The sequence below is a fragment of the Acomys minous genome (genome assembly GCF_964271855.1).
Source record: "Acomys minous genome assembly, chromosome: 1".
Taxonomy (NCBI): Eukaryota; Metazoa; Chordata; class Mammalia; order Rodentia; family Muridae; genus Acomys; species Acomys minous.
Window position 1 is genome coordinate 108,640,145 of NC_140483.1, and position 14,688 is coordinate 108,654,832.

Genomic DNA, 14,688 nt, shown 5'->3' on the forward strand with positions numbered 1-14,688 from the left:
TTTTTTTTTAACCTTCCTTTCTACCTTCTGTATTTATGTCTCTTCAATTTTTTTTTGATGTTTCAAAATTTCTTTATCCTGTCTGTTTGAAGAACACTTAAATTCCACTGGTGGTAAGCTTTCTTCAGTTATCTTCCATCATACAAAGTCTTAATCTTTTTATAAACTTTTAAAAATGATTTACTTTTACTTTTATTTCTATGTGCATTGGTGTTTTGCCCGCATGTATGTCTGTGGTATTGGATCTCCTGCAGCTGGAGTTAACAGATTTCGTAAGCTGCCGTGTGGGTGCTGGGAACTAAACTCAGAACCTCTGAAAGAGCAGCCAGTGCTCGTAACTGCTGAGCCTTCTCTTCAGCCCACAGGGTCTTAAATTTAGGATTTATTTTTCCACTGCAAACAGTATATATAGATCTGGAAATGTGCCACTGACCTGAATGTTAGCCTTTATGGTATTTCATGATAATTTTGCTGCCATTCAAATAATTCATTTGTATACAATGTGCTATTTCTCTGTATATGCTTTCACTATTTTTTCCCTCTTTGCTTCTCTGAAATTTAATTATAATATATATTTGGCATGTATTTCCTTGGATATCTTATTCTTGTTTCCTCAGCTTTAAAATACATAGTTTTGTATATAGTGCCACATTTTGTGTTTGTAGTTACAAAGCCCTGTTAGTTATGAAGTCAGTTTTGTAGGTAATAGCTAGCATTGTAGCTTAAAAAAGAATACATTAGTATACATTCCCTTTGGTAAAGGGAATAATTAATTTTTTTTACATAGAAGGTCTGTTCTGGGATCCAAAGTGAAAATTTTCTTTCTATGGTTCCCTGCAAAATAATATGGAGAACTGTTGATTAAAGTCACTCACATTTTATTTTGTTTGAAGGGAGCTAATTAGCAGCACCCCTGGATGTGAGACTGATGTTGATAAGCAACAAGGTGGGGTATTTTTTCTACCTCCAAATTACCTAGTTGTCATAGCTTGTTTTTCTTTTGTTTTGTTTTGTTTTGCTTTGGTTTTTTGAAACAGGGTTTCTCTTTGTAGCCTTGGCTGTCCTAGACTTGTTTTCTAGACCAGGCTGGTCTCGAACTCACAGCGATCCACCTGCTTCTGCCTCCCAAGTACTATGATATAGCTTGTTTTTCTTACCAATTAAATTGATCACAAACTTGTGTTTCTAAGCAGTTACGGCCTGAATACATTAAAAATGGCCTTAGAGACACTCAGCATCAGCCTCTGTCCAGATGTTAGATGTAAGAGCCAAAGCAGAAAAGGGTGAAAAATGCAAAACACAGCTATTTTATTTCTTGTGGTCCTCTCTACATGGTAACATTATTGAGTGTCAACTTATTGTGTGACTGACACAGCTGGGTGCTAGGAATGCAAGAAAGGGTTAAAAAAGGACTCTTACTATGTCATGGACACAAATCACCACTAAAGTATATTCCTCTTTTCCTTTTGTTTTTCGAGACAGGGTTTCTCTGTGTAGCCTTGGCTGTCCTGGCTCTGTAGACCAGGCTGGCCCGGAACTCACAGGGATCCGCCTGCTTTTGCCTCCCTGAGTGCTGGGATTAAAGGCATATGCCACCACACCCAGCTAAAATGTATTCCTCTTTTATATTCCTCTTATGTAGCTGAAATTTTGAGCCCCTTTTTGTTGTTATTGTTTGTTTTTGTTTTTTAAATCAAACCCTGCCTCTTCCACATTCTGGTACCACTGCTCTACCTGTTCCTGTGCGTGACGCTTTTAGATTCCATGTGCAAGTGATCACTAGGTATTTGTCTTTCTGTGCCTGTCTTATTTCTCTTAAGCATTGTGAACCTTTATTGTATCTTCAAGTAGTTCCAACTAATAGTTTTACACTGTCCCTTCTTTATTCCTACCATTGGTTAAATGGAAAGGCTTTGTTCCTCAGAGAACTAGACTGAAATTCCAAATATCAAATGCTTGGCACACAACAGACAATGAGCAAATTGTATATATTGTAGGAATCTGTGCTATGGCAAAGTAATTTGAGCAAGTTACTTTATACTTAATATAGTGCTTAACAATAGAAGGTAGTAAGTAGTATTAAATTTAAAGTTGTTGCATTAACTTTTTTGAGGAAAGTTATTTACCCCAGTGACAGACCAAAGAAATGATTCTACCCAAGACCAGCTCACTGAAGCAATTAGCTTAATTGGAGTTATTTACGGGAGCATGGCTCAGGACACGTCATGAAACTAGAAGGAGCACATTGAGAAGGAAGGAAAGCATCTTAAAGTAGACGGAGAAATGATGGGATACATGTAGCATGAAAACAGAAGAGATGCTGTTCTGTGGGAGAAAAGGACCAGCAAGGGGGCAGGGGTGATAAGGGATAAAGAAAAGAAAGTAGCATGAAAGTGCCATAATATTACTTTGCATGCTAAATTGAAAGATTAATTTTAAAAATTGGGCATGCTTATTTTATAGGATGTTTTCAATATAGTACTAACTAGAAAAATTAGTTACTGTCAACACATACAAGCATTTTTTAAAAGTTATAATCTTAATAAGCTGCAAAGTGGTCCATCTCTCACACACACACACAGAGTGGACCATTACACATAAACACACACATTGGGTGGGGGGAGGTGGAAGGAAGGGGGGGAGAGATGGGGGGGGGGAGAATGCTAAAGACCAGGAGAGCACCTGTACCTTATATATCGTGGCATCAATATTTTGTTACCAGTACTCCTGGTTAATGTAGTTATTAGGAGAAAAGAGGAATGCTTTGGTAATTCAAGTTCTGTAGTTGCTGATGCACATTCTTTGTGGTCTGTTGTTTGTATATTTAGCTGAAATAAAATTTGAAAACCTGATTTTCTTTTGAATTTGCATCTTTTGCTGCTTTGTTTTTAGTGTCCCAAATGAGCTTAATGAAGACTGTAATCAAATTACCTAGTAAATATTTTGTCTTCCTATGCTAATATATGCTTCTCTCTCTCTTTTTTTCTCTCACCAGAGGAAATAAAAGTTGAAACTGAGAAACAAAGGTTTGTATGGTTTCTTTTCTTTTATAAAATTGATTTGCATACTCGCCAGTCTTGTCCAAAATAGTAATACAATCATCTATACTTTTAGCATTACAGATTTTTTATCTATGTAATAAAATAAAAAATAGTTACAAAACAACTTCATATAAATTAGACATTTCTGAAATACCATAAGCCATATTTAACTTCTTGAAGAATTTAATATATATTTAGAAAAATTACTGGAGTTCTTTGACCTCGTTAACTTCTTTAGAACAGAATAGAAATAATTCAAAAGTGTACTTCAGCATAAAGGCACATCGAAAGCCTATGGCTGCTTAAAGTTTTACAATACTATGTAATATTCAATGAAATATTTCTATAATAGAACTTGGGATCTTTGGAAAAAGACAGCAATCCCATTTTGTGTTTGGCAGCTGTGGTGACTACCGTTTATTCTGTGGCATATCACTGACCTCTCCTTTCCTTGTGTAATGCAGAAAGATAGAAAAATGGTTGATACAGTTTATTTTATGACTGATTTTTGTTTCCTCCATGAATTTGTCATCATTAAGTAAATGTGGTATTCTCCTTACACTCTTCCTTTTATTTTTAGTCCTCCTCATGGGGAAGCAAAAGCTGGATCAAGCACCCTTCCACCCGTGAAATCAAAGACAAATTTTATTGAAGCAGACAAGTACTTCTTACCCTTTGAGTTGGCCTGCCAGTCCAAATGTCCCCGCATAGTTAGTACATCTCTAGATTGTTTGCAGGTGTGTATAAAATGGATTTAACACTGTCTATTTTCAGTGTATTTCTAATACTACTCATGGTAATTTAGACATGTCCATGAAAGTCTTGAATACTCTTTGAGGTAAGAAACAAAACAATCATTTATGTTAGACTGTAGCTGTAAAAAGATGGTTCTGGTTAGTATTAATAAAAAACCATTAGCAAGACAAAGATTGAGGTTGTTAATAGTAATGTTGATTTGTTCTCTTTCCATCAGTGGCATTATACTGCTGCGTATTTTGTTTTTGAGATGGGCACTTAATATATTCCGTGTGTGGTCTTGAACTCCTAGCTTCAAGCCTCCCAAGCAGATGGGCCCACAGGCATGTGCCACTGTGCTTAAATCATCATTTGAAATAATTACACTAAATCTCTATTATTTTATAGAATGCAGCATTTTGATATTGACACTCTTTGCTTTCTTAGAATTTTGCTCACCCTGGGGTATTCATTAATGTCAGAAATAGTCATGAGTGCATCCCCCTTTTATTCTCATGTACAAACACACACAGTATCCTAGATATTCTGAGGCAGCCTTCCAGAGGTCAAGTGTTTGTTTGTTTTCAGGTATTGTTGCTGTCCATTAGCTGCATACTCTGCTAACAGCTTAGCAGCCAAGAAGAGATGATTTATTCTTAAGATAGGTTAAAGATAAATTAATCTGATTTCTGACCTTGCTTTCTCTGGAGTGCTAGTGTTATTAACATCTAATGCCTTCCTTCTAAGCTAAAATGGTAATACTGAAAGATAATTTTGAGATTTTTTTTTTCAGCTAGTGTTTGGAAACTGGATCTCATGACAAATGATGATACAAGTTGGAAAGACATTTGATGCCATTTGAAGGTGTTAAGATAGTCCTCCAAAAACACTATCAGTAAAACCTTGTTTAGATAGAAAGCAGCAAGCAGTTCTAACATATCAGAGACATGTTCTTAAAGCCTGACTTTCCGGAAGTATTGCCTAATAGTTTTGTTGTTATTGGTCTGCTTTTGTAATCATTGTACTACAAATAGTTTTCTAATTTTATTAAACTATAGAAAAAAAGGTATAGTCTTTGGCTTTGAGTATACCTTAATGTTTTTGTTTAAAAATTAATGCATATTCATTCAAATGTATTTCAGTTCAGGGTAAGCTAGTGTACTTAGTAGTTAGCTTGACGAGGTGCTTTATTATGTCTGTTTCAGAAACTTATTGCTTACGGGCACTTGACTGGTAATGCTCCAGATAGTACGACACCAGGCAAAAAATTAATTGATAGAATTATTGAAACAATATGTGGCTGCTTCCAAGGTCCTCAAACAGATGAAGGAGTTCAGTTGCAGATAATAAAGGTAATTAATTATATAAAATGATTGTATTTTTTATTATTATACTTTTATAACCAGAAAACTTTCCGCCTTGAAAATATTAGGAAAGGTTATTTTCTGTGCATTCTGGCTTTGACAGAGACTATTGGGATAATGTTTAGAACCTAGGTGAGATTTGTTGTTTTATGCCAAGAGTTCATTAGAAGAAAACTACATGTTATATTTCTTCTTTTGGACATCCCAGTTAGGATTAAATCCTTTGAGTCTTCAGGAGTTTTTCTGTACTTACCTTGATTTTTATACCTATTCCATATTTTAAGTTTTAAGATGATTCATAAAGTTGTGACCTCACTGTTTTCTGTATTGTTAGGTCCCATGTAGTCTTCCTTCTCAGCCCATGTATCACCAAGTAGACTGTTGACCAGCTTTTGGTATTCTCTTGTGCCCATCCACCTATTGAACCTGTGCCAAAACAACAAACAAACCAACCAAGTTTGTGCTGTAATGAACTGGATTGTTGGATTCCTTTAGAGAAAAACTAGTTATGTTCCAGTTGCTGATGTTGCAACTATGGTAACATATCCATGCTCAGTTGTGACGAAGTGTAAATACTCTACATTTTAATAAACACAAGTACTGTTTCTAATGAAGCTTAGCTAAAGAGTGTTCTAGAGTTTTTAGAGGCCTGTGGGAAAACTACTTTCACAGTAGTGAAAGCCTCAGATATAGTCAGTTAATAGTTGGTCACATGTTCAAAGTAGCTAGAAAGCTATATACTACCTAAAGTGGTCATTGTTTTGAAATTTTTAATTTTAAAATGAAAAAACATATTTTTGTGCTTGAATTCATGATGCAGAAAATTGCTTTGTGTTTCTTTCCTCTTAAAGGCTTTACTTACAGCAGTAACATCACAACACATAGAAATTCATGAAGGAACTGTACTGCAAGCTGTGAGAACATGCTACAATATCTATCTAGCCAGCAAAAATCTCATCAATCAGACAACAGCCAAAGCTACTCTTACTCAGATGCTAAATGTTATCTTTGCACGCATGGAAAACCAAGCAGTGAGTATTAAAATATTGAAAGAGGGTGAGAGAACACCACAGGCCTCAAATGTAGAAGGGAGTTTGGAGCAGTTAAAGTCTGTGTTTCTCTTCAAAATGCCTTTTGTCTACAGTAAGATGTGAGGGGTCCGTGCTGCATTTTTAGTTTTACTGACTTGTTTAACTTTAGACAACATGTACTTTTAATCTCACAAAAGTGTATATAATTGATTACCTTATGGAAGTGTTTATGAATTGATATTTTACCAAACTTAAATTTAATAAACTGTAAAGTAGATATAAAACTACCTCATTTGACCTGTTCAGGTATTCTCTGAACCTTAAAACAAAAGTGCATTTTTATATCGATAAAGTATATTAGTATATTTTATTTCTTCCATACAGTAAGGGCTATGATTTTTTTTTTATCCTTAAAATTACTTCAGGTTGGTTGGAAAGAGAATAAGAGCTACAGGTGTTAACTTGGCTTTTTATTTGTTTTGATGTACACTTTATTGCATATGTCTTTATAACTCAAACTTTTATTTAGCAAAAAGATTGCAGAAATATTTGAGAGGTATTTCTCTTCCACCCTTGACCTTTTTGTTTTGTTTTGTTTTGAATTTTGTGTGAATATATGTGGTGTATGCTGGTATGCTTCTGCAACATACATATGTGTGGAGGCCGGATGTGTTGAGATTCTGAGTCTTCCTTCATCAGTTGCTGCCCGCCTTCTGGTGTTGTGGTTGGGTCAGCCTCTGCATCCGTTTGTCCTTACCCTCCCAGCACTCGGTGCAGACACATGCCCCTGCACCTTGCTCATGTGTTAGTTCTGAGGACCCAAACCTAGGTCCTCATGCTTTTATGACAAACGCTGTGCCCTTTGTGCCTTCTCCCGTTTGACTCTGCGTCCCTTATTAACAGTGTGACCAAAGCATAGCAGTCATGCGCAGAGTCAACTCTAGAATAGAGCCTTACTTGGACTCTAATCTCACCAACAGTACCTGGTTTCTACTTTAGTATCTGACCTAGACATGCTACACCCGCCCCCCCCCGTTCTGTTACAGTGCCTCAACCTTTTCTTGTTTATCATGATTTTGCTTTCTTTCATGTTTTCTCATGATCAGAGTGAGGTTTTACATTTTTTGCTAAAAATGTTTCCTTTTACATGCATTACATCAAGAAGTTAATGTTGATACCTTTTTGCTGGTGATATTAACCTTGATCACTTAGTTACAAATAAAACTGTTGCAAGCTAAAAATGGTTTAGCTGCTACAGAGGATCAGGTTCAATTCCTAACACCTGTATGTTGCTCACAACCGTTTACAACTCTAATTCCAGAGGATCCTACACCTTCTTCTGGCCTCCTCTCTTGTGTTGCACAGACATATTATACCCAGACAGAACACTCAAATACATAAAACTGAATCATTAAAAGAATATACCTGTCAGGGTCTTCCAGTGTGCCATTACTCACCTTTCTTTTGCATTTAATAGATATCTTGGGAGGTATTGTAAGACTATGCAAATATCTTATTTCCCCCCATAGTTGATTTTAGTCTCTTATAGAGTAGCTCTTGTTGGGAATAACTGGTTCCTTGGTGGTGTGTTCCGCTTCTCTCCTTCCTTCTCTATTAACTGGAGTTCCCCCCCCCCTTTTTTTTAATCAGTGTATCTATTAATTCAGTAAATTAAATCAGACTACTCCTGGGTCTTTATTCTATTTTATGTATAGTAACCTGATATTATCATTTTATTGCCCATGTTATTTCAGCTTGGGGTTCTTTAGCCCATTTGACAAGATCCCAATCTGTTGTGAATACCTCCACACTGTTCTGGAATCTTAAGCTGTTTTATGCTCATTAAAACAAACAAACAAACAAACCAAAACTCTACCTTTTCCCTCTTTAATTCCTCTCAAGACCCTCCTCCCCATTATATCTTCCTCTCAACTTTATGTCCTTTTATAATTATTTAATATATTGAGTTTAGTTAGTGCTGTCAGTGGTCATGGATTGTCCCCCGGGTCATGGGGACTGACCACTCCCCCAGTAACTATCAGTTGCCAGCAGCTCCTCAGCTAGGGGCAATGCCTCAAGTCCCTGCCCATTCCATTCTGAAATCTGTACCTGGCTTGGTCTTATGTAGCTAACCACAGCTGCTGTGAGTTCATGCGTACAACAGCCATTTAATTTTGCCCTTTTCAGCTTTGAAATAAACCATTTCAACAAGGAGCTTGCCTCCCTCAGTTGGGCAAGGACATTTATTTAGATACCAAAGTCTGGAACTCACCTAGTTACCTAGTGTTTGTTGTCTTTGAGTTATGGCTTCTGACTCTCTAAGCAAATACAGCTATAAAACACACCTGTATGTGACTTTTTATCTGTATATATTTAAAGACATATGTTTATACTGACATTTTGATTCCAGCTTAACATCATAGAGTTCATTTTAGCCTTCTCCCTTGATTTACTTAAAACTTCTTTCTCTGAACAGTATGAAATGTGGCTTTTATTTTCATTTTGGTATTGTTTGTTCTTTAAATTTTATACACGTATACAATGCATCTTAGTCATATCCATTCCTACCCCTCTCCCCTGCAAAAAAATTTTCCCTCCTATTCCATGTTGCCACTACCTGGTTCATCTCCTTTACCTCCCCCTGTTTTAAAAAATGTACTGAGTCCAGTTAGTGTCACCCACAGTCATATGAGTATGGGGACATCCACCAGAGCATAGGCAACCTACCTACCAGTGGCTATTTTCCTGAAGAAAGTGTATTCTCTCTTTCCCAGCATCCATTAGTTGCCAATAGGTCCTCAGCTAGGTGCAGCGCTCATGAGCTCCTCCATCCACACTGGAACGCTGCCTGATTTTGTCTTACACATGTTTTGCAGGTAACCGTAGCTACTGTGAGTTCATGAGAGCAGTGGCCACATCATATGTCTAAAAGATGGATTTCATAGCGCTCTAACCCACCCTCTGACTCTTTCTTTCTTTCCACTTCTACTTCCCTGGTCCCTAGGCAGGAGAGATTGATATAGCTGCTTCATTTAGGGCTGGGCATTCAACAGTAGTCACTTATTCTTAGCTCTCTGATGGGTTATGAGTCTCTACATTAACCATTGCCAACTGCAAAAGGAAGTTTTTCTCATCAAAGTTGAGAGGATCCTGATTTATTAATTGAATTGGTGGCACAGCTGCACTGAGTTGAGAGGTGATGGTCACAGATCCCTGTGGTACTAGCAATATATATTGGTCTCAGAAGTTTCTTTTCATTCTAATTATGTATCTAGTAGTCTTTATAAAATAAGAATTTTAGACTGTTAATTATAAGGTTTTTATAATTTTTTAGACAGAATCACTTAATTCAATTTTATTTTTATAAATGTATATAATTATTTTTCATTTGAAATGTTACTGGAGATTATGAAAGATTACTTGATACTGTAAAATATTTTTCTTTGTGGAAATTAATCCTGTGATAATCATATCAGCTAACGAAGACTAGAAGAAATGTATGAGGAGCAATAAAATTCTAAAAAATAAAGTACTGGGATCCTGCTTGTTATTTTTAGCATCTTGTTAAGTGAGCCAGTTTACTAGATGATATTACATTCACAAAAATGACAGGCCTTCTAAAATAAAATCTAAACATTGACAGATGTGGCAATTTTACTTACTAAATATGGTTTTAATACACTGTTTAAATTAAAAGGTGTTTTATATAATAATGTCAGAATGTTACGAAAGGGAATGTACTGAAAAGTTCTTATGCTTTGTTTTCCATGTGATTATTTCCTAATCTCTACCCCATATAGATGTTTCTTGTATATCTTTCTAGACTTTATTTCCAGGTATATATAGACAAAAGGGAGAGAGGGAGGAAGAGAGAATAAATGTGAATAAGTATGTGTGTGTTGTACTTTGTTCTTTTTGGTGGAATTTTTGGTTTTAGGTAAATATTTTATTAGCAACAATCCAGTTACTACTTGGTGACATTAACACTGTTTTCATTTTGTTTAGATACTACATTTCACAGCATCACACATCAAATCCAAGGTCTGGAGATAGGGCTCAGTAGCTAGGAGCACTTGCTGCTATTCCAGAAGATCCCAGTTTGGTTCCCAGCACCCAAATCTCATAATCCAACACCCTCTTCTGGCCTTCATGAGCACCAGCACACATGCGCATTCACTCATGTGGACACACTACATACAAATAAAAATAATAAAATATAAACACCAAGCATAGTCAGATAAAAGTATATTAGTGAAGATTTTTCTCTGTTCTTATGTATCAATTTCCAGACATCTAAGAAATAATATTGTTTCTTTTAGTATATTTTATGTTGGTTCTGATGGCCTATAATTCCCAAGCCCAGAGAAAAAGGATACCGTATTTAAAGGATTTGTACTTAGGTGATTAGTTAGGTGAATTTCAGGATACTTATTGTACTAACACTGGAAATCATTTTGTTCTTTCCAGTTACAGGAAGCCAAACAAATGGAAAGAGAAAGGCATCGGCAGCACCATCATCTGTTACAGTCTCCAGTAAGCCATCATGAGCCCGAGTCACCTCATCTTAGATATGTGCCACCTCAGGCTGTTGATCATAGATCCCAGGAACATGAAGGAGATCTTGATCCCCAAACACATGATATGGACAAAAGTCTCCAAGATGATACCGAGCCTGAAAATGGATCTGATGTTTCCAGTGCAGAAAATGAACAGACAGAAGCTGATCAGGCAACTGCAGCTGAAAGTAATCTTGAGATGGGGCTGTGGGCTGCGTGCATGTTAAGGGAAGTGCTGGGATGAGGTTTTGTTGAAATAAGGAGACGTGATTTAATGGTTACCAGATAGTTTGTGATAATTGTGATCTTTTCTGTCAGTGGTAAAGCTAATTTACTTCAGTCTGCATAGTATCTCTTCATGATGCTGTGCCTTCATCATCACTTCACAGTGTGATATATAGACTGCTGGACCATCGCTCTAGCCCCCATAAAAGACACCTTCCTAAAAAGAATCATAAATACTTATTACAGAATTACATAGGCACTTTAGTTTTCTTTTTCACATCAGTTTTCTAGCAGACAAAGGATCCATTCAGTAAAAGCTTTTAGAATATGGTTGAAAATTTAACAACATTTTTGGTTTAGAAAGTATCATGTCACCAGGCATGGTGGTGCACACACCTTTAATCCCAGCACTTGGAAGGCAGAAGTAGGCAGATCTCTGTGAGTTCCAGGACGCCAGAGTTACACAGAGAAACCCTGTCATGAAAGAATGAATCCTATCTGAAATCCCAGTACTTGGGAGGCAGAGGGAAGATCCTGACTTTTGAGGCTGGCCTGGACTATATAGCAAGAACCTATTTTCAGGAAAAATTAATGAAATTGATTATAAAAATAATATTGACTAACCAAATAGCATATAAAAAGTTCATTTTAAAAACTTTTATGGGGGCTGGAGAGATGGTCCAGCAGTTAAGAGCACTGTCTGTTATTCCAGAGGTCCTATGTTCAATTCCCAGGAACCACTTGGTGGCTCACAACCATCTATAATGTGATCTGTTGTCCTCTTCTGGCTTGCAGGTATATGTGCAGACAGAGCACTGTATACATACAAAATACAGAAATTAATCTTTTAAAAATGTTTTTATATCAGCAATAGTCAGCAAAGTTGAGATGTTCTCTCTTTCACTTTTTTTTTTTAATCTGTGGGTATGTGCATGATGAGTGTGTAAGAGTAAGTGCACATGTGGCACATTGCATATGTGGGAGGTCGGAAGACAAATTTTAGATGTCAGTCTTTGCCTTTCCACATTGCTTAAGACAGATATGCTGGCATGGGAACTTCCAAAGAGTTTCCTGTCTCCACTTCCCATCTCATTGTTGGAGAATTAAGATTATAGACAAGTGCATTTTGTGGGCTCTAGGGACTTGAACTTGGATCTTCCTGCTTGTAGAGCAAGAGCTTTGCCCAGTGAACCTACTCCTAGTCCTATGTTACATTTTCCAAGAAAATTTTTATGTAAGAGAAGTTACATTGTCATAAAAATTAATTTTTATATAGATTTTTCTATAGAAGTAATAACCTTATAAAATAATTTTCTCCTTATTCTTTGATCCTGCCAGGGAGTTTGAGTTGTTCCCTTTTCTTGTTGCTTAGCCTGACTTGATAAATGATAGAAATTGTGTTGCTCTCTGTTATGGATAAATTGGACTTAGTTAGACTTCATCCGAAATCTGTTTTTACTTCATTTTGAGGAAAGACCTCCGCTATTGACGTTTTTTAAAACTCTGTTTTCTAGAACTCAGTAGTGGCATAAATAGATATGTCATGTACATACATATGTGGAGGCAAAAAGTCAGCCAACGTAAAGCATCGTTCCTTGGATGCTACCCATTTTATTTTTGAAATGAGGACTCTGACTGGCTTGGGGCCACACTAATGAGGCTAGCCTGGCTGGTCCGTGACTCCCAAGCATCTGCCTGTCTTTGCCTGCCCAGAACTGGTACTATGTACACAGCACCACACCTAGTTTACATGTGCACAATGTGTTCTGATTACTCTAACATTTCACCCCTCTGCTCCATGGAACTCCCTTTTTCATATTCATATTTGTGTTTTGTTTTGTGACCCAGTGTGCTTAACTATGGCCATCTGTTTGCCTGAGTGTATGGTTCTCCATTGGAGTGTACTAAGCTTACCAGTGAGTACTCACCTGAGGGCAGTGACTCCCCATTTTCCAGAATCTAGCAGTGCTCACTAGTTCAGTCAGCCCCCGCCTCCTGGGGCAGGGATGGAGAACATCTCTTGAGCCCCTGGTTGGCAGTTAACAGGCCCATTCTTGTGCTGGTTGGATGTAGGAAAGTACAGTTGCTTTGACTCCATGATTGGGATGGCTGTGTCATGCCTAAAAAGTAAAAACATTCTGTAGTTCTTCCTGTGTTCTACTCTTACACTGTCTGTGTTCCCTTGTCTGCAGTGTTCTTGATCTTTACATGCCTTGTTCATGGTTCAGCACTTAGCCTCCATTTATTCTCAGCACCTAGTATAGGTTGTTCTGCAGAGAAGATCTTCTCTGGTTAAGGCTGATCAAAAGTATTTGCCTTTGACACCCAGATGGTGGTTTTGTCTTTGAGGTAGGGTTTTAGTACATAGCCTTGGCTGCCCTGCGCTATGTAGACCAGGCTGGCCTTGAATGCATAGAGTTCTTCCTACCTCTGCCTCCCTGTTGCTGACACCCAGCTTTTTAAAGAGTTCTGAGTATCAAACTTGGGTCCTCATGCTTTCATGACAAGCACCTTACTAACTAAATAAACTATCTTTCCAATTTCTTTTTGCTTTATTTCAAAAGGCTACTTAGGGCAAAATAACCATTCACACTATGTAATCTACCAACCAGTGAATCCACATGCTTTGTCTAAACTGCTTTTCCAAAAAATTGCTCTTGCTTTTCACTGCATGTTTAAAAGAATTGATTCAAAGGGCTGATCTCTGACAAAGGTGGGGTTTTATTTGTTCCTTTATTTATTTTTATACATTCAGCAAACATATGTTGAGCATTCTGTGTTTTATGTTCTGAGTGCTAGAATTTGGGGTTAAGACGATAGGTACAGTTATTGCTTTCAGTCTACCTAAAGGGTCAGGTGAGAATGAACCAGTATAGTGTGTGGTTTCCTGGAAGTGGCATGCCTAGGTTGTTAGGATGAGGAGAATTAGGAAAGTTCCTTCGTAGAGAAGTCAGTGATGCTTTAGTTGAGTAGTAGTGGATAAAAACGAGTAGCTAGAAAGTAGAGGAAAATTTTCCAACAGAAATAACATGGCTATGACAAAGGAGCACGTATTGTGTGTAAAGACAACGCTGTAGTTGTCTCATAGAAGGAAGGGTTATCAGGAAGGTGTTGTGATGATTTTGACCAGAAGGCATTGCTCTAACATCTCATAAATAGGCCTCTGGTTCAGAATGCATGTTCTAGAGCACAGCCTTAGCTGGGTGAAGTTGTACATACAGCTAACCTCTCTAGGCAGTCTTGTGTGTTACAAATACTAATCACTGGCCTGGAGAGATGGCTCAGTGGTTAAGAGCACTGGCTGCTATTCCAGAGGTCCTGAGTTCAGTTCCCAGCAACCATATGGTGGCTCATAAACCACCTATAATGTGATCTGATGCCCTCTTCTGTCGTGCAGGTGTACTTGCAAGCAAAACACTGTATACATAATAAATAAATTTTAACAAATATTAATCATATTTCTGTCAGTTTACATGATTTTTTAAATTCACTGTTTTATAGATACTTTTAGATAGTAGCTCTGTATATTTACTCACATTGGAACTATAGTTTTCAGACTTGGAAGTGTTTTAGCCAATCACAGCACAGAAATGAAAGCTTAGAAATGGTAGAACAAATACCTACATGGCACTTAAGTTTTTTATCCCACAGAGGAAGCTCAGGCTATTTTTTCTGCCTCATGATATAAATGTACAGATTGAACATACTTGCTTAGCAGATTTCCCATTGTGACACT

General features: G+C 37.2%; 1 protein-coding gene across 1 annotated transcript in view; it reads left to right on the forward strand.

The window, feature by feature from the left end:
• ARFGEF1 (ARF guanine nucleotide exchange factor 1) overlaps positions 1-14,688 on the forward strand; it is an 81,780-nt gene that overhangs the window by 10,211 nt on the left and 56,881 nt on the right. Inside the window, exons 2-6 of the mRNA XM_084772893.1 lie at positions 2,996-3,026; positions 3,622-3,778; positions 4,982-5,128; positions 5,992-6,171; positions 10,639-10,915. Of these exons, the coding sequence (XP_084629019.1) occupies positions 2,996-3,026; positions 3,622-3,778; positions 4,982-5,128; positions 5,992-6,171; positions 10,639-10,915 (792 nt within the window). The remainder of the gene's footprint in view (positions 1-2,995; positions 3,027-3,621; positions 3,779-4,981; positions 5,129-5,991; positions 6,172-10,638; positions 10,916-14,688) is intronic.